This window comes from Diuraphis noxia, unplaced genomic scaffold (assembly GCF_037042655.1).
Source record: "Diuraphis noxia isolate RWA-SAM2 unplaced genomic scaffold, SU_Dnox_SAM2 contig0001, whole genome shotgun sequence".
Lineage (NCBI taxonomy): Eukaryota > Metazoa > Arthropoda > Insecta > Hemiptera > Aphididae > Diuraphis > Diuraphis noxia.
The window spans coordinates 26,840,408-26,862,788 of NW_028301711.1; the positions used below are offsets into that span (position 1 = coordinate 26,840,408).

General features: G+C 27.6%; 4 protein-coding genes and 1 pseudogene across 4 annotated transcripts in view; 3 read left to right on the forward strand and 2 right to left on the reverse strand.

Moving 5' to 3' along the window:
• The first annotated feature begins 3,917 nt into the window (after window positions 1–3,917).
• LOC149060418 (zinc finger MYM-type protein 5-like) lies at window positions 3,918–6,540 on the forward strand. The gene is made up of 3 exons (XM_089217282.1): window positions 3,918–4,064; window positions 4,185–4,290; window positions 6,357–6,540. The coding sequence occupies exons 2-3, from the start codon at window positions 4,185–4,187 to the stop codon at window positions 6,515–6,517; spliced, it is 267 nt and encodes an 88-aa protein (XP_089073408.1). The 5' UTR covers window positions 3,918–4,064; the 3' UTR covers window positions 6,518–6,540.
• Window positions 6,541–7,178: 638 nt separating this feature from the next.
• Window positions 7,179–10,183, reverse strand: HemK2 (HemK methyltransferase 2). Its single transcript, XM_015508324.2, has 4 exons — window positions 9,941–10,183; window positions 9,491–9,847; window positions 9,139–9,410; window positions 7,179–7,745 (listed from the first exon to the last, which is right to left on the reverse strand). Exons 1-4 carry the CDS (start codon window positions 9,956–9,958, stop codon window positions 7,472–7,474), a joined length of 921 nt encoding a protein of 306 aa, XP_015363810.2. The 5' UTR covers window positions 9,959–10,183; the 3' UTR covers window positions 7,179–7,471.
• A 1,417-nt stretch (window positions 10,184–11,600) lies between these two features.
• On the forward strand, window positions 11,601–12,454 carry LOC149060419 (uncharacterized; annotated as a pseudogene).
• Window positions 12,455–13,438: 984 nt separating this feature from the next.
• On the forward strand, window positions 13,439–14,926 carry Polr2L (DNA-directed RNA polymerases I, II, and III subunit Rpb10). Its single transcript, XM_015508333.2, has 2 exons — window positions 13,439–13,687; window positions 14,743–14,926. Exons 1-2 carry the CDS (start codon window positions 13,593–13,595, stop codon window positions 14,849–14,851), a joined length of 204 nt encoding a protein of 67 aa, XP_015363819.1. The 5' UTR covers window positions 13,439–13,592; the 3' UTR covers window positions 14,852–14,926.
• A 2,106-nt stretch (window positions 14,927–17,032) lies between these two features.
• The window catches only part of Ziz (dedicator of cytokinesis protein Ziz), a 28,767-nt gene continuing 23,418 nt past the window's right edge, over window positions 17,033–22,381 (reverse strand). The window contains exons 31-33 of the mRNA XM_089215089.1: window positions 22,158–22,330; window positions 18,779–18,897; window positions 17,033–18,077 (exon numbers count right to left, since the gene is read on the reverse strand). Coding sequence (XP_089071215.1) covers window positions 17,834–18,077; window positions 18,779–18,897; window positions 22,158–22,330 — 536 coding nt within the window. The 3' untranslated portion in view covers window positions 17,033–17,833. The remainder of the gene's footprint in view (window positions 18,078–18,778; window positions 18,898–22,157; window positions 22,331–22,381) is intronic.

Genomic DNA, 22,381 nt, shown 5'->3' on the forward strand with positions numbered 1-22,381 from the left:
ACAGATAAACACAAAATCGTCAATCCATTTCATATTAATATCTAATAAGTAATATTGTATTAACTTATTTTACGGTCTTCGTATCCACTTGTTTATTGTTGCCAAGTCATATATATATATGTTGTATAAAACATAATAACGGAAAATTTATAAATAATTTTTAATAAAATATATGTTACAGTGATAAGTCCCCCACTTATATAAACAACGCGTTTTAACCTACATTCACTACACTGAATACTCTATTTAAACTATAAAAAAATTTATACAAATATTGTGGACTTTGAAATTCCAAATGTGTACCCTTAAAAATAAAAGCGTGCACCTATCTAATTTGTCGTGAGGTAGTGACTTATAAAATATAAGCCATAGTTTGCACTCACTACTCATCCACTCTTTTGAAAAACCAATTTAACAAACCCAATTATGATTGTGCAGTCTGAAAACTTTAAAAAATAGCTACTGTAGTCTGTAATGTACCATCCACGTACAGTCATCATTACTTCATTAGTACAAGATCCGTCGTCACAAATTAAAAATAATAATAATTTAACGTATGAAATTACTTACTTATTAATATTAATAATTAATTTTTCATTTACGACAGTGACAATAAGCCCGTGAATATTGCAAAACAAATGACTCTTTGTTATTTCGCAAATTAATGGAAAAATAAAAGCATGTACCTATACGGTTTCAGATATAAAATGTCAAGTCGAAAATAATCGGCAACGTTCGGTAATAATGTGATATTATGGTATTTCTATTTTCTAATAAAATCTTATTAAACAGTAAAAAAATATTCAAAACTGTACGCACCTGCTGTCAATATCTTTATTAAGTCAACTACACATTTTATTTTTCCTAATGCTCAATTAATGTCTAACTGCACCTTACAATAAAGCCAGGGCAATGCTATATAATTAGGTATAGGGCGATAAACTCTACGATTTTGAAATTGGAAAACATAAAATATAAAATATTACTATGATCCCATTGGTCCATTAAAACAATTTATTATAAGTTGCACTTCTTTTAGTTGTAACAGTAGTTACATATAATAAAAATGTAATATTAAAAATGATTTACCTCCTTAAGCACTAGCTTTGGTGTTTACTGAGAAATACAGCATTGAGTATTTATTAAAATACTAAAGCAGTAGTTGTTCACCTGACAATTTACATACGATACTTTCGTTTCTATTTGTTTTATACAAGTAAATGATAACCATCTTGATGGCGATGAGTAGAAGTATTGAGGTGGTTTTAGTCACCGTTTTCCAAACCTATTACTTTAGTGGGAGGGCGGCAGTCCAGAGGTCTGTAAAAGCTTAAAAATTAAATATAAAGTTTTATAAGATTTTGTGTGAAACCCCTATAGGAGTTAAATATATAGGTAATGTATTGATTTTTATTTGTATTAATATAAAGGCAGTAATAAAAATAATTTTTTATTAACTTAAGCCATAGGATGACATTTGATAATAAGTAGAGTAAATAATAATTACGTACTTAATATATTTACAATTATTTATATTTTTTTTAAAATATTTTTACAAACATTTTTATTATTACCTACATAATTAATTTATTACTATATTAATTATTTACAATAAATTTTAAATATGTACATCATTCATGATGTTTAGTGTCTGTTTGATGTATATAATACGTTCGGACCTAGTAACTAATACAGAAACCCTGGAGGTTTGAATGTTGTGTTCAGTTCTGGCAGTTTCTACTTATCTGCATCAGAGAGTAAGAACTAAGAACTAAGTAATTGTCAAATGGACTTCACGTGTTACGCACTTGGTTTGTTTTTCTCTGTTCATTATAAATAGCCGTGTGTGTAGCGATTATGTCCTACTCTTATCGTGTCTTCTTCATTTATATTAAGAAGATTTCGCACCCACACGTATTGTCGCTGTCTTACAAGTGCCGTAACATATCCAAATTTTACGCTCAGAAGATCACATTTAGCTCCGTTAGTTTAGAAATTTGAGTGACTCTACATCTTATAAAATTTAAAGTTAAGATTATTACATAAGTCAATCAAACAGGCTTTTTACCATATTTTTATTTTAGCTTAAGTAATGAGTATTTTAAGATGTACCTACAAACAATTTACAATTTTAAAATACTCACAACTCGCTTTTAAATTAAAATATAATAAAAAGTCTATGAGTTTGACTAAATAATACCCTAACCTTTAAATTTTGTAAAAGGTCAATTTATTCTAAATTCTAAACTAATGGAGTTAAACGTGATCTGCTGATCGTGAAATTTGGTATGCTATACGCACTCGTAAGACGGGGACAATATGAGGGTGCGGAGTCTTTTTAGGATTAGTTATGCTTTTTCAATGTTCTGTTACAAGTTTTATTTCGCCGAGTTAAGTTTATTTTGTTCTGCATTCGGGTGACCATTTTTTTCTAATCTGTCGCTTATTTCAATTTCTCATGCTATCTTCTCTGCTTCTTTTGCTATAAACGATCTGATATTTCATTTTCTTCTATATGTTGCTGTGACAGACAATAAAGTTGTGGTATCCATACAATATTAATTACTCTATTTTCATGGATGTTTACTGCTTCTATTACTTTTGATTTAATACTCTTGTGGTTTCTATGGTTACTTAAACATTTTACTGAGCTTAATGAGACTGTTAATATAATATAATTATAAGGTAGTTGAGAGATTTTTGTATGTATTTTATAGCAGAGTTTATTATTGCTAACATTTCGGCAGAGAATGTGCTGCAACTATTGTTTATTTCTTTTCTTTTTGCTGAAAATTTGGGGCGATAATACGCATCAATATATAGGCATATGTTTATAATTAGAGAGTACTTTAAAACTTTAATTATTTCATAAAATAGTTGTTTACCTACATACGATTGATGTTGTACTTTTTTTAAATACAGGCTATAATGATAATTTTTGACTTGTTCATGGTGAACAGCTATTTATGCCTATATTTTCAGAAAATAGATGTTGTCGATTACTTCATAGAACTAATCAGTCAATTAGAACAGCAACTTAAGAATAATGATAAGAATGCAAGATATGACATATTTTCTACAGAACATTTAAACAAAAAAAACAGAACTTTTTCTAAGTAAAATGAATATAAAAAATCGGGCCTAGTGGATGTCCAAACCCGGATTAAGGGGGGCCAGGGGGGCATGTCCCCGGGGTTCACATGTGTAAAGGTTAGGTTAGGTTAAAATTACATCGAGTGATAGATAATTTCTACTTTTTATAGTACCTACAAGAATATTTTTAATTTTTATTCTTTTCTTGTTTGAACTAACATGCAGTGGCGGTTTTACGGGGTCTGGACCCCCCTAGATCCCGTGTTTAGGCTGTGATACATTATGGCATTGATTTTATTGATTTATAATCAATGATTATGGGTTCTAGGAGCTCGGGTTTATAAATTATATTTAGTTATTATTAATGGGTTATACTTTTTTGTCATTATGTATTATAAGATAATGTTAAAGGACCCCCCCCCCCCAGAAAAAATTCCAAAAACCGCCACTGCTAACATGCGATGGGGACCGTCGACCGTGTTTACAACCAATAGCATGGTAAGTGGGGACACATAGCGTCATAGCCAGGTTTGTGTGTATACTGTATAGTGAATAGGCATAAATTTTGTTATCACTGTATTTAAAAATAGAATTGGGAAAATTTGTTCATGACGTGACCGTCTCGGCCGTGGATACTCAGAATTCAGATACCTACTGACTAAACTGTCAACTATCTTTATAGTTTATAAGTCATTACATTATATTATTTCTTTCGTATAATATAATGTTATTGTTTATGTGTAGTCGTAAAGATGAACAGTTAATGTTTTATAGTTCGTTTTGAATTATTTTTATTAATACGTATAATTGGCGTTTACATTATGTCAGCTGCAAATACAAAATATTGAAGTGGTAGCCAAAAAAGAAAATTGAGAAAAGAAAATCAAGACAAAATACAAAAATTACCAAAAATCGATACCTACATTTTGTGTTAATTCTTCAGCTGGTTCTAAGAAAGGTTAATATCTTAGGTAATATATTATATAAAAAATATATTTAATTAACTATTGTTAACTATTAGGTATACTATTATTAAATATATAAATTAAATATACACCTCAATAAAAACAATTATGTTATGCATTTTATAGATGTTATCTCAAGATTCTGAAGTACATAAAATAACAGATTTACCAATACAATCGGCAGTAATTCAAATTGATAATGATAAACAACAAATTCATAACTCTTGTACAGGTAATAAATACGTCATAACATATTTAAATTTTTAGTTTATTATTTTACAATAGGTATTGTTAGTGTTTAATATCTGAAATTCAGGTACCTAAGAAAAAAAGTGTAGAAATTTTTTAAATGAAATTATTGATTCAAAACTAACATGCTTATGTAATTTATGAATGTATCTCAATTCTCAAGATTCTGAAATAAATAATTCAAATGATGCAAAGAATGGAATCCCGGAATAAAAATCCCCGGAAAAAAAATCCCCGTAAAAAAATCCCCGGAAAAAAATAATAATGATAATAAAAAATCCCCAAAGCAACTAATAAGTATTTAAATTATAATAATAAAAATAATTATATTATCTTATATTATATCTTTATACCTATATTATTAATTAATATATGCAACAAATATTCATTTACAAAATTTATATTTAAAAATTCAAAGTTGTACTAAGTATGAAAAAAATATAAAATAATAAAATATAAATGTATAAATAAGAACACGTATAAATAAATATGACTGTTACCGACCAAAATGTTCACATTCATACCACAAATTTAGTGTGCAATAAGAAAGCATTTTACAGATAAAAAAGGTTCGCGGGCTACAGTTGCATAGAGCAATAAAATGTGAAATTGGGAAAATACAAGTTATAAAATAATTATTTACACGTCTATCTATACGTTATTATAACGGTTACGGTTAGTACATCTTCAGTTCCTGTTAAGTAACTTTAATTTGTGTGACTGTGTGACTATGGAAATCGTTAAATCTAATCAAGGGAACGATAAAATTTGCTTAAATGGTTATACTTATGTACATCAAAAAGACTGTAAGTTTTTCAAGAGATGGAGGTGTGCAAAATATAGTTAATTTAAATGTTTAGCTATTTTGAAAACATCGCATCAAAATAGTAATCCAAGGGAGATCCATGAACACAATCATTCTGCCGATAAAAATGGTAAGATTTATATTGATTTAATAATTTTACATATAGTTAGGACACTTATATATTTATGTGTTATAAATATGTCCTCAAATTTTAATTATTTTGTCATAATTAATTTGAGATAAACCTAGTTATATTTTAAGCTGGTAGGTAAAAAAATTTTTGCCATTTATTTAGGCCATTTTTTGACGATTTTAGTGCATTTTCTTAGTTTTTAGAGAATTTTTTCCAATTTCGTTCATAACATAAACGAAAATTGTTGCGATTAAAAAGAAACTTTCTGCAAACTGCCAACGGCGACGGTACGAATAATAAATTGTATAGCACGACAAGTTATTGTCGATAACAATATTTTATCATAGGCCTCGATAGGTACCTATTACTGAATTAGTTACCAATTAGTACGTCCAGAACTAAACAAGTAACAAATACTACAGTAACAACACTATAAAAATAAAAACAATATATACAATTTTTTTCTAATTTTTAAACTACATATATGATATAATAAATATAATTTAAATGCATTTTATAGTGCATTTCTTATAAAATAATATGTTGGTACAAATTAAAAATTCATATTTATTAAAAAAATTTAATGTTTTAAATGTAATTTTATAATTGTATAGAAATTAAATGTTTTATGCTGTATATGTATATTAATGTATAATTATTATTATTTATTATTATTTTTTTTTTTACCAACTAATATACATACTCTAATAGTCTAATATACTAATTAGGTATATTATTATAATTATGTAATTTTTTAAATAGTTGCTTTGGGGATTTTATTTACCGGGGATTTTTTTTCCGATTACCAAAGAATGTATTAGTTCAGTCAGTAGTGATGTATAATATGCACTGCAAGGATTCCTTTTACTGGCTAAGCATAATTGATGACAACTTTTTATCCTATTTTATTGAAAAGGGACCAGCATTTTTTCAAAATGATAATTGTTCATTTGAAAAGTCAGCTAGAAAGAAAAGTGATTGGTGAATATAGAAAAGTTTAAAAAATATTATATCAGTTTAAAATATAAATCATTATATTTATTATAATTAGTTTTCTTTGACTTGAACATTAATTATTATATTACTATTGTTAGTTATTTTTATATTTTAGACAATGATCACACAAGGCATCTATCACTAACTTTTTTTCAAAGAAAGTTACCAAATGGCGAGAAATGTAAACGGCAATGGTTAATGTATTCTCCTAGTCAAGGTGTTGTATATTGTTTTATGTACAAGCTTTGCATGGGTAGAAGTCCCATCATACTTTAAATAAATAAATATATTTAACTACATCTTCAATTTTGTAATTACTATAAACGTCAATTGTCTTATAACATTAGTCAATACATTTTGTCAACTTTGCTGAAAGTTTAAACATTAATAATACTTGTGAAATAAAACACATTAATTCGTTAATTAACTAATAGGTAATTAATATTTTATACCTATTAAGTATTAATACTAATAAAATAATTACTGTCATTTGTTTGACTACTGTTAAATTTCACTAATAATCTTAATTTTGTTAATTTAGATATTGACATTTATAATTATATTATATTATTTATAAATGTAGCAGAAAACAACCAACAACATAAAAAGGCCCTTCCTCAAGGGCCATCAAAACACGGAAAAACCATGGCTGAAGGTTCTTCATAATTTAGATATTTTAACTTGAAAAGATGAAAAAATTTAGAATAGCCATTGATATTTTACAACATTTATAATTCTTAATAAATTGATAACTATAAAATAAATGTATTTTCCAAGTAACTATATGACTAGAAACGAAATGTATTTTAATATAAAAATAATAATTAATAGTTCTAAGAGTATAAAATAACATTTTCATTAACTAATTGGCTTCAGAGTTTAACACAGTTTAAAAAAATAATAATAAAAACAACTAAAAAATAAAAATAATACAAAATTAAAAGAATAGATTATTTTATAACAATATATTTATATTTCACAGTATATAAAAAAAAAATGAGTTATAATATCTAATTATAAAATAGACATTGTATTAATATGCTTAATTTAATTGACTTGAGTAATACATATAGTATAATAGAAATACATTGAATTGGATACATTAAGTTCCACAGTAAATGCCCACACAATATGCCAAATATTAAAATGAAAAATAAATATAAAAAAGTGTTAATGAAATTAATGATAATAGTCAGTCTGATACTCTGATATAATGTAGGATGCAATGAATTAAAATGTATAACGATAAATTCGATACACAGATAAACGTTCACCAATGATATTTCGGGACAAGATACGATGGCATACTAATCGTCTGCTACCGGGGCTGCTTCCAAAAGTTGTCAACTCTAAATTGTTCAAGTCATCATCGTAAATATTTTGGTCACCTCGTTCACACCGGGCTTGCATCTCATCTCGCACTAGTGCATCATAATTGTAATCAATCATCAGTGCATAAAATACTCCATACTCTGATAGAAGATCTGCCGCTTGATGCAGGGCTCTAATTAATAAAAATGCATACAAAATATATTATATTAGTATAAGTCAAGATTATAAAACAGGTTAGTTATCAGTAGTACAATTTGTACATGAGCGCCTGGTCACAACTCGTTACGGCGTAGTTTCATTATCTGCCGAGCGCTGCTAGTCAGACGTGTCAGATTTTCATATTATTTCATATGGGCGTACATATAGTTTTATTCCAGGTCAATTGAATAGTAAAATCTACCGAAGAACTCTTCGATAGTTTTATTTATAGACTGAATCGTAAAAACTATCTATAATTAATAAGTCCTATGTAACTTTCGACTTTTGTAAAATGCCATATTCATGCTATGTTGTGTATTGCACATCTGGCTACAAATTAAACAACGAGAAAGTGTCATTTTTCCTGGAAAATAAATACTCTATACAATATGTATTTTATAGTAGGTTGGAAATTTCTATACAAAATTGGTACCAAAAAAGAAAATTTGTGTTGCCACCTGTTGAATATTCAGCACATTCATTTTGAGGACTAATAAAAGTCTGTTTTAATACTTAATTTGCCGGGTGTGTATCCCAATGAAGCAATGACTCCAGTAGTCCAGTCTCCAAGACCTGGAACTATACTTGTTTATAGTTTATACTCACACGGTCATGTAAGACCTGCATTTACAATGTGTAAATGACGAGTGTAAAATGTAAAAAAATTGGTGTGGGTAAGTACTAATTTAAGGTAGTTACTCCATAGGAAAAAAAGTTCATGCTACCTCTGTATGTAGGCATCTAAATCTAATTGGTATTTGTTATTTTCCTAATATATTATTTAAAAAAAATTAAATAAAAATACAGCAAAATTACAGAATAGAACATATTAAGGTATTAAAACATTTTTTTTTTTTTACTGTTTGCAAGATGTAGTCACTTAAAGTTCTCGATTAATTACATTAAAGCGTACATTCAATAAAATACTTAAGTTCCTAAAAATAATATATAAATTCATAAAATACGTGGTAAACTAGAGCGTTGTGCATATATATAAATACAGAAAATGGTAAACAAGAGCGTTGTGCATATATATAAATACAGAAAATAGCAAACTTTAAGTGATTATAACTTTTAAACTAATGATTCGGGAGAATTGTTTTGGCACCATAGTTTTCAAAACATCAGTTAACTTCTAAAGAAAAATGCGGGTAACTTAAGTGAAATTTTATCTAAACTATGATAGATTATACACATAATAATATGAAATTATGAAATTTCGACACATCTGACTAGCAGCGCTCGGCAGTTAATGGAACAATGGCGTAACAAGTTCTGACCGCCGATCTAGCCCACATTACATAATCTTTATAATCATGGTATAGGTATAACTGCTAGGTACATGAAGTAGTCACGCTCATACCAACCTTTTAAGAACATCTACACCATCTGGGCCACCACCCAGCCAAGCGGCATCTTCCATAGCTACTAGCTTTTGATATTCATGTGCCTGGTCGTTAGCGTTAATTTTTGTTACTCTAGGTGTAGGGGCATGTTCACCATCAGGGCCTCGAACATATGGTGGATTGAATAAAAGTATATCAATAGGGCCATACACTTCTTTGTTAGAGTCATTATTGGTTTTAGTTGTTTCAGGACGTCGCATCCATGTTAGTAAGTCACCACGTACTGCATCCACCTAGATATAAAAACACAAATGAGTCACAAACAATTATAATATTTAAAAATAATCATATAACTATACAACTATACACTCACTTCAACATCATTAATTCTGCATGTCATAATAGTCTTAAGACAAGCAGTTGGATTCATGTCTACTGCTATACAGTGAGCTCCAACAGCAATCGAAGAAAGTGTATCATTCAGAGCCTTTGATATAGCAGCAGTAAGTATGCCAAAACCACTACCTAATTCAACAACCATCAGTGGTCCACATTTAGCAGATGAATCAATATTTGTTTTTGACAACCGAGTCTTTATCACTTGCTCCAAATCCAATTCAAAAACGTCCAACATTAGAAACGTATCCTCGGCTGGCTCATACACTGAAGGGGAGGTATCAAATTCTCCATTGTTTTCGTCCAAAGAGACTTTATCCGAAGTAGAATAAGACTGTACAAACATACCATGTAAGTATAGTTAATTAGTGATAATCTATATTTATGTTAGTAAAAGAAAGATAATGGGTACCATCATTATACTTACAGGCGTTTTGATAATCATATTGGATCTTATGGTCCTTGTTCTAGATAATGTCACTACATAATGAATACAAAATTAAAAATTCAGCTTAAAAGTATCAACAGAATGTAGCACATCAGTCTTGTGGCAAGGCAACTGGCAAAATACGATTAGAAATTAACGATTCAGTTACCCAATGCACTAGATGAAAACGTCCAGAAGACAATCGTGGTTGACGAGGCACCCACCTAACCGAATAGGAACAATTAATAACAAATAGTTTGATAACGAATATGTGATAAGAATTACGAACGGTTCAAAACAAACCGTTATCACGATTCACGGTTCACCACGGCTTGTCCCCATTTAAATTACACAGACAAAAAATAATTTGAACTAGATATTCATTTAATATAACCATTCATAATTTAAAATATACATATTTTGACAAATTTTAATTCAAAAACCTTGAAGATTGGTGTATTTAAGACGGCGCTAGTAATGCTAAAAGGAAAATATCCCCCCGAACTCCGCCTGTTGTAATACATTTCGTAGTCAACCCCCCACACCCTCCAACCTTGTCATGACCCTCGACAGTTCTGTATATTATCTTAATTCGTGCTATTTATATTGGTAACATTTTCTTGTTATTGTATGTAGAAGATCAGATGTTATACCAACAAAAAACACAAAAATTTGCAATTGTAATTTTAAGGAAAGATTAAAAATCAATGGTCCTAGTATTTTTACGTGGAATATAAATCCACATTTTAATTTTGCTTCTCTAGAAAAATTCACAAAGTATGTTATAATATCCTTTTGTAGTTTTTTTCCAAGTTGATTTTTGATGCACGATATATGTTGTGACTATTAATTATGTCAATGTTTGTTCCCACTGTTCCCAGAGTGGACCAATGGGGTAAGTTTCCAGTTGGTGGAAATAAAAAAAATGCTATTTAAAATTATCATAAATTTTCTTTGAAATAAAAGATTTAATTTTAATCAATAAAAATTGAAAATCTTTGTTTAAAAAATTAATTAAAAAAATTCTACTGATAAATGTACCTATATTTAAATTACCTAAATTAATTAATATTTTCTGTTTCCTCCAAACTAATGCTCAAGTTTTTTTTCTTACTATGCAATCAAAAACTAATCTTGACCAAAATATGGAGACATCTTATTGTTGCTCCAAGGTCTTCAATTATGTTACTGTATTAAACCGTGTTTAATTATAAACTTTATGGTTAAACTTTGTCATATTACTTTTGTATGTTTCGATAACTGTTATTTCTATGTGTGGAGAAGTATTTATTGAATTTGTAAAACATTATTTATGTCCAAAATATTATTTTTATTAGATAGTGCATGAACTATTTATAATTACTAATATACCAATTATTAAATGTAAATGAAGATGATTGATTTAGAATACATTTTTCCATTAGTTTTATGTTGTATTTTATTTAATTAATTAATTTACATTCCTGTAGAATAATGATATTTTTAATATTAAAGGCGCCAAAAAATACTTGTTGAAACTGGAAATGATATTGATAATGATGAATGTATGAACACTAAACTTAATTGTGAAATTGAAACTTTGAGTATGCCCAATGAAGAAGAACAATGCTTCCAGTAACAATGTTAAAATAGAAAAAATCAATTAATTGAGTCACTTCAATCTAAAAATGATAGTTTAAAAAAGGAAATAATTTTTCTTAAAAACCGTTCTTTTGGTCACCACTCTATAGAATCCAATGGCAAAATGTTTGATTTTTATTGTGGCATTACTAAAGTTATGTTTGATCTTATTATTGAATTGGTTTCTAAAGTTGAAATCAATTATTATTATACTTGGAGTGTGAAGAAGTTATGTTTAAATGACCAAGTTCTAATGACTAATGAAATTAAGATTAAATTTATGTTATACAGACTTAGCATTCAGATTTGGTATTAGTGAATCTACAGTTGGCAATATTATAATAACTTTCATTAGCGTTCTCCGTGAAATTTTATTTGTCAGCTTAATGAGTAAAGTACCATCTCAAAATCAAAATCAAAACTGTTTACTTAATTGCTTCAATGATTTTAAAAACTGTAGGATTACTTTAGACTGCACTGAAATGTCCTGTGATATCCCAAATTCATTAGTTGATCAGAAATTGACTTACAGCTCATATAAATAGAGAAATACCCAAAGGACTTGTTGGAGTGGCTCCTAATGGTGTAATTACTTATGCTAGTAAGTTGTACCCAGGATCTACTTCAGACAAAAAAATTGTAAGTCATTGTGGAATTTTAGAAATATTACAACCAGGTGACTTAGTTTTAGCCGACAAAAGAATTTTAACATCTGACATTTTGCCTCCTGGAACTTCCTTGAACATTCCTCCGTTTTTAACGACTTCACAATTTACGCCTAGTGAAGTAATTCGTGCAAAAAACATAGCTAGTGCCTGAATACACGTAGAAAGAGTTATGGTAAGATAAAAACGAATTTTAAATTTTGAAAATTTTATCAAGTATAGGAATTGATAAAATAAACATATGGCCATATGATATAAATTTCAAATTTTTACTTAATTCATTCTTGAATAACAACAAAAGAAGAATATCGGCACCAACAAGAGAAATTGAGTGAATAATTAATGTAATGTTGTACATTCTAATGCTCATAAAAATTAATTTGACATTCTGGTAGAAATTTTTTTTCATGAAGGTAGACAAATTTATAATTGTATGAAATGTTCAATTCTTGGTCATAAAAAGAAAATTGTTTATGAATTTCTAACCAGAAATAATTTGCAAATTTTCGAGATTTATATGAATTCTGTGAAAATACAAACTCAACAAATTATTGTAAATTTCCGCTCAACATATTTTTTTATTCTCAAATTATGAAGAACCTTGTGTTACATTATTACATTTACGAGTTTTTTGACTGAGCAAAAATTATTTTGTTTAACAAAATTTGATAGTTAAAAAAAAATCAATAAAAATCGAAAATTGCATATACCTATAGTTTTGAAAAATACTGTAAATTTTAAATTTTGACCTGCTGAGTGCACCAACTAGATTCACTTTCCTATCGGAAAAGATACTGAAGTTGAAAATCGAAGCATTAATTACTATTGATTGCGCTCTAAGACACAAATAAAAAAAACTTCAGAGTAAAATCAATACATTCACATTGGAAACCAAAAATTTTATTGATGGGCGTACTGACGAGGGGATATTTATTGCAATGCGGTACCGAGCTGATGTCTGATCTAGCTGTGGCTAACATAAAGCCATAATGTCGATTGTTGCGTCGTCGTGAATGGTGTATCTGTATCAGATATCTATATTCTAAAAGTTGAGATGGACCCAACTCTGGAAAATTTCCCGACAGCCGACAAGACGTAGTGATAATGAATGATAACATGATTACAACGCCCAATCATAATTCATAATACGATAAAAGGTTACTAACGTCGTGGGCTGTGCTGAATTTCGGGGGGGTACCTAATGATAACCGGAATGCGTCTAGCGAAATAATTGTAATTGTAGTTCGTTGATAATAACCGCACTATTTTACAATTTAGTGTTCTACTGTTCTGTGTTTACTGTTTATTGACAATAATTGTCGATTAGTTAACATACTGACGAAGGTTTTTGCTGTAAATCAATCAAAATGATCATTCCAATCCGATGCTTTACTTGTGGAAAGGTCATAGCAAACAAATGGGAGAGTTACTTGGGCTTATTACAAGCCGAATACACAGAAGGGTGAGTTTATTAATGTGGTTATTTATTTGGCATAAAGCAGCACTATGTACGATTATTTGTTTGTTATGTATTGTGTATAATCGATATGGCGGTTAGATAATAGATGGCGAGAAGAGACTCTCCGATATAAAAATTTATTTTTTGTTATACAATTCTATTCTATGAGTATGAAAATCTAAAAACACTTGTAATTCCTTCCTAGCTATGAATTTGTCAAATGCTGGGTTATATAAACAATTACTACTCATTTAATAATTCCATAATGAGCTTGATTAAACATGATTTAGTTATTTGACTTGTCATTAGAATCATAGATATTTGAATTTTGAGTCTGTTATAATTCAATTGTGATACTTACCCCCTAGTATCAAATTTTTATGGCCCTTCCATTTTCCTAAGTGTTAACTACCTAGTCATTTAAAAATAGCTTAGTATATTTTTTAAACTTTTGTCGATTACTTACAATTCACGCATTATTTTATTCAAGATATCAAATGGGTCCTGTATAGTAATATTTTCAGCCTTAGAAATTTAAATTCTAGCAGCCCACAATAACTTTTTTTCTTTCCTTTTTTATAATCTTCTGTACTCTTTTCTATTCTCTTTTTTAATAGTTCTATTGCTCTTTGGCTTAAAATAATGAAGTTACAAATTCAATACAAATCAAAACTTTTAATTTCATAGTTAAAATATACAATAATACAATATTCAAGACTTAACTACTTATTAATATGTTATTTATTTATTACAAAGAGAACATAAAAAAAACTGACTCTTAATTGCTAAGTTCCCTGTAAAACAATTTACACTAAATAAAAAATGCTTGCCATAAATTACTTAATGAATTAGGAAGTAGCCCACACAAAGGCTGACCCATCAGGTAAATTTCTGATATCCGGATATGCGCAATTTAATGAGTGGACCTACACCAATTACTCAATTGTCAAATATTTGAAAACTTGCAATTTGCCAACATTCTGCCATTTACATGTCAAATTTTTAAATTTCCTTTAATTGAAATTTACCTATACATTTTATTATTTTTATTTTTTCAGTGATGCTCTGGATGCTCTTGGACTTAAACGTTATTGTTGTAGACGTATGTTACTCGGTCATGTTGATTTGATTGAAAAACTTCTCAATTATGCACCACTTGAAAAATGATTTTCAAGAACAATTGTACACTACTATTATATGTATTTTTTTTTTTAAATAAAATAATGAATCAATAAAATGTAATTCATTGTGTATTAATTATATGTTACAATGTTACATATCTACATGTATATTAATAAGCAAAAGATTTTTAATTTCTAAAATAATGCTGAACATTATAAATATTTAATATCAGATCAATTTTTCAGGTAAAAATATTAATCATCATTGGAAAATAGGAAGCTCTTTTTTTTATTTATATAAAGTAACACAATTAAATGATTATTTTATTTATTTATTTTTTTAAATTTTTGCATTTAATACCAATTGATATGATGACAATCCCCTATAAATGAATTACAAGTATTTGTCTATGTTAAATAAATCAAAAGTATTGTTTTTTTATTGCATGAATACATTTTTTGTTATCTTTACTAATGTTATTTGAATAGAGAACATTGGGAGGAGTACATTGAACAGACCAATTTTTACTTAAAAAAAAAACTTTGTATCTAATGTTTCTACATGGCAGGAGTGGTGGATTTATGAGATACATGTGAAAGGCTTAGGTGTTTGGCACCATAGCTATTTAGGTTAAGTCTTAAGTACTTCATTGTTAAATATTGTATTTAATGAAAAATAATTTTTTTTTTAAATTTACATTACATTAGGCTAATTTACATTTAGTACAATAGGTAGTTATAAGATATATGTAATGACACGATAAAATTAAAATGTAAATTTTGAATAAGAAGCCATCCATTATTGATACTAGATAATAACAAATATGATGTTGATAGTCACTTTCAGATATTTACTAAAAATAATTGCTCACCCCTCGCTTTCAATATTCACATTAAGATAAAGTTGTTAAAGTTTATTTTCCACATTAAATATGATTAAATCAAAACAGGGACAGATTAAACTATTTCTGCTTGTGTTTTATAAAAATCTAAAAGTAACAAATTAAAAAATACAGACCTGAAATTAAAAAGTTATCTAATATGATTTATTGGGTGAGTATAGTATGTTGTAAAATAAAAAAGAAATATTTAATATAAAAAATTACTGTTTTAGATACTGACTAGAGCAAAGAATGTATTGTTTTAAAATTAATTTTCATCTTTTAAGATAGTAAAAACCCTTAGATTAACTATTTCAGTCTTTTTTTTTTAAATGAATCTAGGTTGTATATTACGAGAGTGTCATTAATGGGCGGCTGCTCTCATCAAACGTAACATGTACTATATAATTTATTGTAAACTCTTTTTATTATTAATATTAATTGTTTTGATACCTTATATATATTCTGTTTCACATTTACTCATTGTGCCTAAGGTATAGATTGTAAATTTCTTTAAAAAAAAAAAAAAGATTGTATATTGGAGGATCAAAAATAAAAAATCTAAATTGTTTAAAAATGCAAAACCAGATTTGTCAAGATTATTTTATTTTTTTTGTATTACATAAAAAATTATAACCTGAAATACTTAACATTTTTATTGAATGTTTATTTTATCATTTAGGATATATGATAACATTTTCATAATATTTTTACCCTTTTTGAGTTAGATCATATTTTTAGTTATATTATTTATCTAAAATAAATTGATATAACTAATGCCATAACTAAAGGTGGTAAAATGAGCCCTACCGAGGGCGCATTTGAGTTAAATTAAAATTAGTTTTTTTTTTCAAACATTGTTTTTTCTCATGAATTATTTAAAGTTTTTTAAAAATCAAGAGTAAATGTGTAATACACAAAAATTATATACTGGATTGTGCCTTGATGATGTTAATTTATTAGTGTTTACTACTTTTACATTTATATATTACCAATATATATTTTATTTTTTCTTGTATGAAACATAGGAATATACGAGTTATATATATAATATATAACTCATTAACTATTAAGACTCAATTATTTAAAAAAAAAAAGCGGTTTTTTGATTAAAGCATAAGAATGTATTATTATTACATTTATATTAAAATTATACCTATAAAATGAAACAAAATAAAAATTTTCAAGGGTCCCACAGAGGGTAGTTACGGCATGGATAGTGGATTTAAACTAAATACCAGTGAAAATAGTTAAAGCAACATTCAGTAGTTTGATATTAACTTATATTTTCCTTCACTACATTATTATATAACAGATTTTGATTTGGTAGGTATTCTAAAAACTGTCACACTTTGACATTAAATAGCATACAAGATGAGTACTCTCTTTAGTAGGTACCAAGTTTTAATTCATAGAATATTAATATAGGTATGAGTTATAACAAATATGAAATATGTGGCACAATTTGTTTTATTTACTTTTCAACAAATATATTCCTTCCTGGTTTCTCAATAAGTTACAAATTACAATATTTTCTCATTAAAATTATCATATAACAATAATTATTTATGTAATCTAAAGAGCATCAAATCTGACAAATGATCAATAACCTACTTATAATAATAATTTGTAATACAGTATAAAAAATTAATTTTAATTGATCTTATTCAGGAAAATTGCACTATGTATAATAAAGACTGTATAATAAACTTATAATGAGTATAAGGATAGTTAAATAGTCAATTTTGATTGAAATTATATCAATATCTCAATATGACTGAACGAAATATTTAAACTTAATAAGTCCAACCTAACTTTAATGTCTAAATATTTTACACTTTAGAAATTACAAGTAAGATAGATTATCAGTTATATTATAATATACTTTCTTTAAAAATATCCTATCAAATTAATAACAAAGCCCCAATGGCAAAAGTTGGAGAGGCGATAGTTATACAATGGCAATAGTCATAATAGTCATAATAGTCATAATATAGTAATTTATTATAATAATAATAATAATAATAAATAATAGTATGTAATAATAACGTAAAATAATTTAATTTAGCTTAGTAACAATTCGAAAAATAAAAATGAAACCTCACATAAATCATGTTTTTTTTCAAATAAGACCTGTATTTCAGGTGTTATGCGTTAGACGAATCTTGACTCGCTCCACTAATTGCAGTAAAAAGTGTTCGGCTATCGTTACTCGGAGATGTACAGGATTGCAATACATCTCGCCACAGTGAATCGCTTTCAATGCACTCTGAAAGTTCCCGACACATTTTCAAAAAGTTTTCTTGCATCACATCTTGGTATTCCATTTGATCGGCAGATACTAACATTCTATTCAACTTCAACGCATCGAAACATGCGCTGATAAATTCTCTGATTTTTTAAAAACAAAAAAAAACAAATAATAAAGATTAAAACAAATTATAATAAATTATTTTTTTTCCAATCAAAACGGGAAAAGGCTCGTGCTTGATGTTTAGTAAAATACTAAAGTGAAAAAATTGTAAACGAATGTGAATCAATAATATGAATGGCTGTTAATAAGTTGGAAGTAATATTATATTACAGTTGAAAACTTAAATAACGCGAAACAATTATTATACTCATCGTTAAAGGTAATCGCTTTCAGTTAACTGTTATCATAATTAAATCAGATGTTAAGTTTAGATCATAATTTGAAGTAGGTAAATGTTTATGCAGTATGTGCTGTGACCATTAGCTGCAGTTAATTTCATCATCATTTACCTACATAATTTGAACTATATACTCACAGCTAGTCTTCTATAAAGTCTGATAATTAAAAAATAAATTTTATCAATACAAATGTCAATAATCACTACTTCGACTATATCTCTTATAGCAATACGTTTAATTCACATGAGGAAAACAACTTGCTTAAAATAAAAAATGGTTTGATGCATTGTATATCCACATGAACTCCTGCCCTTGGATCAGAATAATTTGTGCATTTTATTCTCGTACATTTTATAAAGTCGTTATACAAAATAGTTGTTTTAATTAATATATCTCAGTATAAACACACATTGCATAAGTATATTATTACATAGACTTACCTAAACGTATCTTTAAGGTCTTGAACTTTATCAGCCTGTAATTCAAGAACAGCTTGTGGTTCCAAAAATGCTCTGGCATATGCCAATGGACCGGCATTGACTTGAACACATACACTTCCCTGTAAAGTGACAAATCAATAAAAGTTGTGCAAAGTGATGAACCTTTCTATTTTGCATAGAAAAATATTTATATGACTATAAAAAAGATAGGTATTATGATATGGTAAATGTATTGACTACATACCAAAACTAATTAACAAAGTAATGTAGATCATTGGTTTAGTGTAAGTTATTTACATATAAAATATTAAAATTATATTATATAAGATGTAACAGGAAGACCTGACAAATGAAATAACTTTTGTTCTAGTTCTAATCATTACTTAAACATTTATTCTTATTTTTTAATACTAAAACGAAAAAAAAAATTAAAATTTTATGAAATTATTTTTTAGTAATGCTGACCTAAGGTGTATTTTTATTTTTTAGTGAAGTTAGGAATGCCAATAATATGTCATAATACCAAATACATATAATGTTTAGTATCAATTCCATCTATTCATATAGAAAAATTATATAATATGCTTATAAAAAAGATTGAATGCAAAAAAAGAAAAATTTAAATTTTCACAAATATTTTCACACTCGCATGTGTTGTCTCAGTATTACAAGTGCGTAACATAGCAAATTTTACACTCAGCAGTAGTTCCAAATAAGCTCTTTTAGTTTAAAATTTAGAGTGAATTTACCTCTTATAAAAATTAAAGGTAACATGATTATCACAGAGGATTAATATTATATTTTAATTTTAAAGCGAGTTACCTATATAGATGTATATAGATGTTTGTAAGATATACAAACAGTTAACAAAATACTAATAACTCGCTTTTAAATAAAATTAAATATAAATCCTCTGTGGTAACCTAAATAATGTTACCTTTAATTTTTATAAGAGGTAAATTCACTCTAAATTTTAAACTAAAGGAGCTTATTTGGAACAACTGCTGAGTGTAAAATGCCACTAAAATTTTCTGTTTTTTTTTTTTTTATTATTTAATATCGGTAAAGATTACTAGGCCTCACTGAGTTTAAACTCGTGTGGAGGCCTAAGAGTTATCTTATATACAACACATTTACATTTATCATTTTCTCCTTAAAATACCTACTCAAATATACAATAAAAAATCAAAAACAGAAATACAATAATATAAGTTTGAACAGCAAATATAAATAAACAATGTTAATGTAAAAACAAAATTAATCCTGATACTTCAGTATAGTAGCATCAAAAATATTAGCCACTTCTTTGGGCATTATATTATGTATATGTGTCCCAACAAAATCATACATTTTACGACATCAAGCTTTTTTGGGAAATTTTAGCGAATAGTAGCATATCTAGTGTTAACTTTGTGATTTACAGAGGATAACAGGTTATGTTTTTTTAGGAAAATGGTACAGGTTTTTATGTATAGTTTATTTATATTAAGTACATTAAATTCTTCATATAATTTTTTTGATGGATATCTCTATTTTTTGTTTCAAGCAACTCTAATAATAGTATTTTGGCATTTTTGAAGACGTAATAGCACATTATCATAGGCGCTACCCCAACCAATAATGCCATATGTGATTAAAGGTTCAAAGAGAATTAAATATATAAGTTTTATGTCTTTACAATCTAGTATTTCACGTAGAGATTTCATGATGAAAATCATCTTTCTCAACTTATAGGTAGTATTATTAATTTGATTTTTCCATTTCATATCATGAGACATATCGATACCTATATGTATTTATAATTTTTGACAATTGAAACCAATTTACACTGGCAGTGATTTAATAATAAAGTATTACATTCGTGAATTTTTAGTTCATTTAAGGTAGGTAGGGTACATGCAGACAGGGAGTGAAGTAGTATGGCTGATTTATCTAAATTAAGAAATAGATTGTTTTTCTTTAACCAGATTTTAATTGACAGTGAATCAGCCTCAATATTAGCGAAAACTTCTTCCCAGGTTAAACCACTACAAATCAATACAGTATCATCAGCGTAACAAATAATATTACTATTTAAGTTCAGAAGTTTAATATCATTTAACTGAATATTGAATAGTACAGGAGAAAACCTGTACAACTATTGTATGTGGTGTACCCTGAGGAACACCACATACAATAGTTTGCTCACTAGAGATGGTATCATTTATTTTAACCCTCTGTTTCCCTTTTTCCAAATATGATTCGAATAGTGAGTGAGTCGAACCAGTAATACCTATGTAGTGCATTTTTTTTAGTAGTTTTACATGGTCCACAGTATCGAATGCTTTCGCCAGGTCAAGATAAATAGTTGCACATTTTTTTCCTTCTTTCAGTGTACTATAGATAATTTTGGTTACATTAGCTATGGCTTGATCAGTGCTTTTATCGGAACTAAAACCATATTGGTGTTCAAAGAGTAAATTATTCGATTTTAAGTAGTGTACTAATCTAGCTTTTATAATTTTTTCAAATATTTTTGCTACATTTGATATTACAGATATTGGCCGAAAATTACTAATGATAGAAGTTAGACCTTTCTTGTAAATGGGTGTTATAATTGCTACTTTAAAAACATCTGGAATTTTATTTTGGGTTATACATAGATTAAAAAGGTGTGTGAGGGGTTTAACAAGGAAAGTAATATATTTTCTTTAGAAGATTAGAGGATATGTTGTTGATACCGGGCGATGCGCCATTTTTTAATTTAGAAGTTGCTTCTAGTATAATATCTTTATGTGTTATCAGCTCAAATTTATTTAAGGGGGAAGCATTTGGCATAATTGTATTGTTGGACAAATTATTTACATTTGCATCGTTTTTTAGTTGTGTTACTAGATCAGTTGCCACATTTATAAAATAGTCAAAATTATCGGCTAAGATTGAAGCTGGTTTCCTATCATTAGGTTCAGTATTAGCTTTTATATTATTTAGTAATTCATTAAGATTATTTTTTTTATTGTTTCTGGATATGATATCATTGATTAATTGCCATTTATGTTTGGTGGTTTTCCCAGATTTATGTATTTCTTTTTTGTTATATTTAGTTTTAGTTTCTTTTATTAAATATGTTAATTTGTTTCTGAATTTAAGGTAAAAGTCTTTTAGTTTTAGATTTAAAGGATATTTCCTAACTTGAAGGTGAAGGTTGTTGTTAGGATGTTACACACTATTAATACATTTATCTGAAACCGACGAAATTAAAACAAGAATAAGAAACAATTAAAACAATTGATTAATAAATACTTAAATTTTGTTAGATGACTACTTCTACCTAGTTAATATTTTTTATAACTATATATGTAAAGGCTTTGAATACTATTAAAAGTAAAAAAAAATTTACTTGTAAACGTAGCTGCAATTTTTTTACATCCGTTGGCTGAGCAGATACAGTTTGTCTCAATTCTCGAACTCGCTGGCACATTTCATCTATGGCTACTTGTATAGGACATTGTTCTTTTTCACGTCTAGCACATACTCGTAAACGTTTCTTAACATATGGAAACTTATACTCGGCTAGAGAATAATAATTTTTGATGATAAATTGATAAGTTTTGTTCTGTTGCA

Excerpts from the sequence above, each read along its gene's own strand:
- HemK2 (XM_015508324.2), bottom strand. Across the intron at positions 9,411-9,490 it reads GCAGAATTAATGATGTTGAA|GTGGATGCAGTACGTGGTGA; the intron begins GTGAGTGTATAG and ends TTTTATATCTAG. Across the intron at positions 7,746-9,138 it reads GGTGTAGATGTTCTTAAAAG|AGCCCTGCATCAAGCGGCAG; the intron begins GTTGGTATGAGC and ends TTTATTAATTAG.
- Polr2L (XM_015508333.2), top strand. The coding sequence starts at position 13,593 with ATGATCATTCCAATCCGATGCTTTACTTGTGGAAAGGTCATAGCAAAC. Across the intron at positions 13,688-14,742 it reads CAAGCCGAATACACAGAAGG|TGATGCTCTGGATGCTCTTG; the intron begins GTGAGTTTATTA and ends TTATTTTTTCAG.
- LOC149060418 (XM_089217282.1), top strand. The coding sequence starts at position 4,185 with ATGTTATCTCAAGATTCTGAAGTACATAAAATAACAGATTTACCAATA. Across the intron at positions 4,291-6,356 it reads AATTCATAACTCTTGTACAG|ACAATGATCACACAAGGCAT; the intron begins GTAATAAATACG and ends TTTATATTTTAG.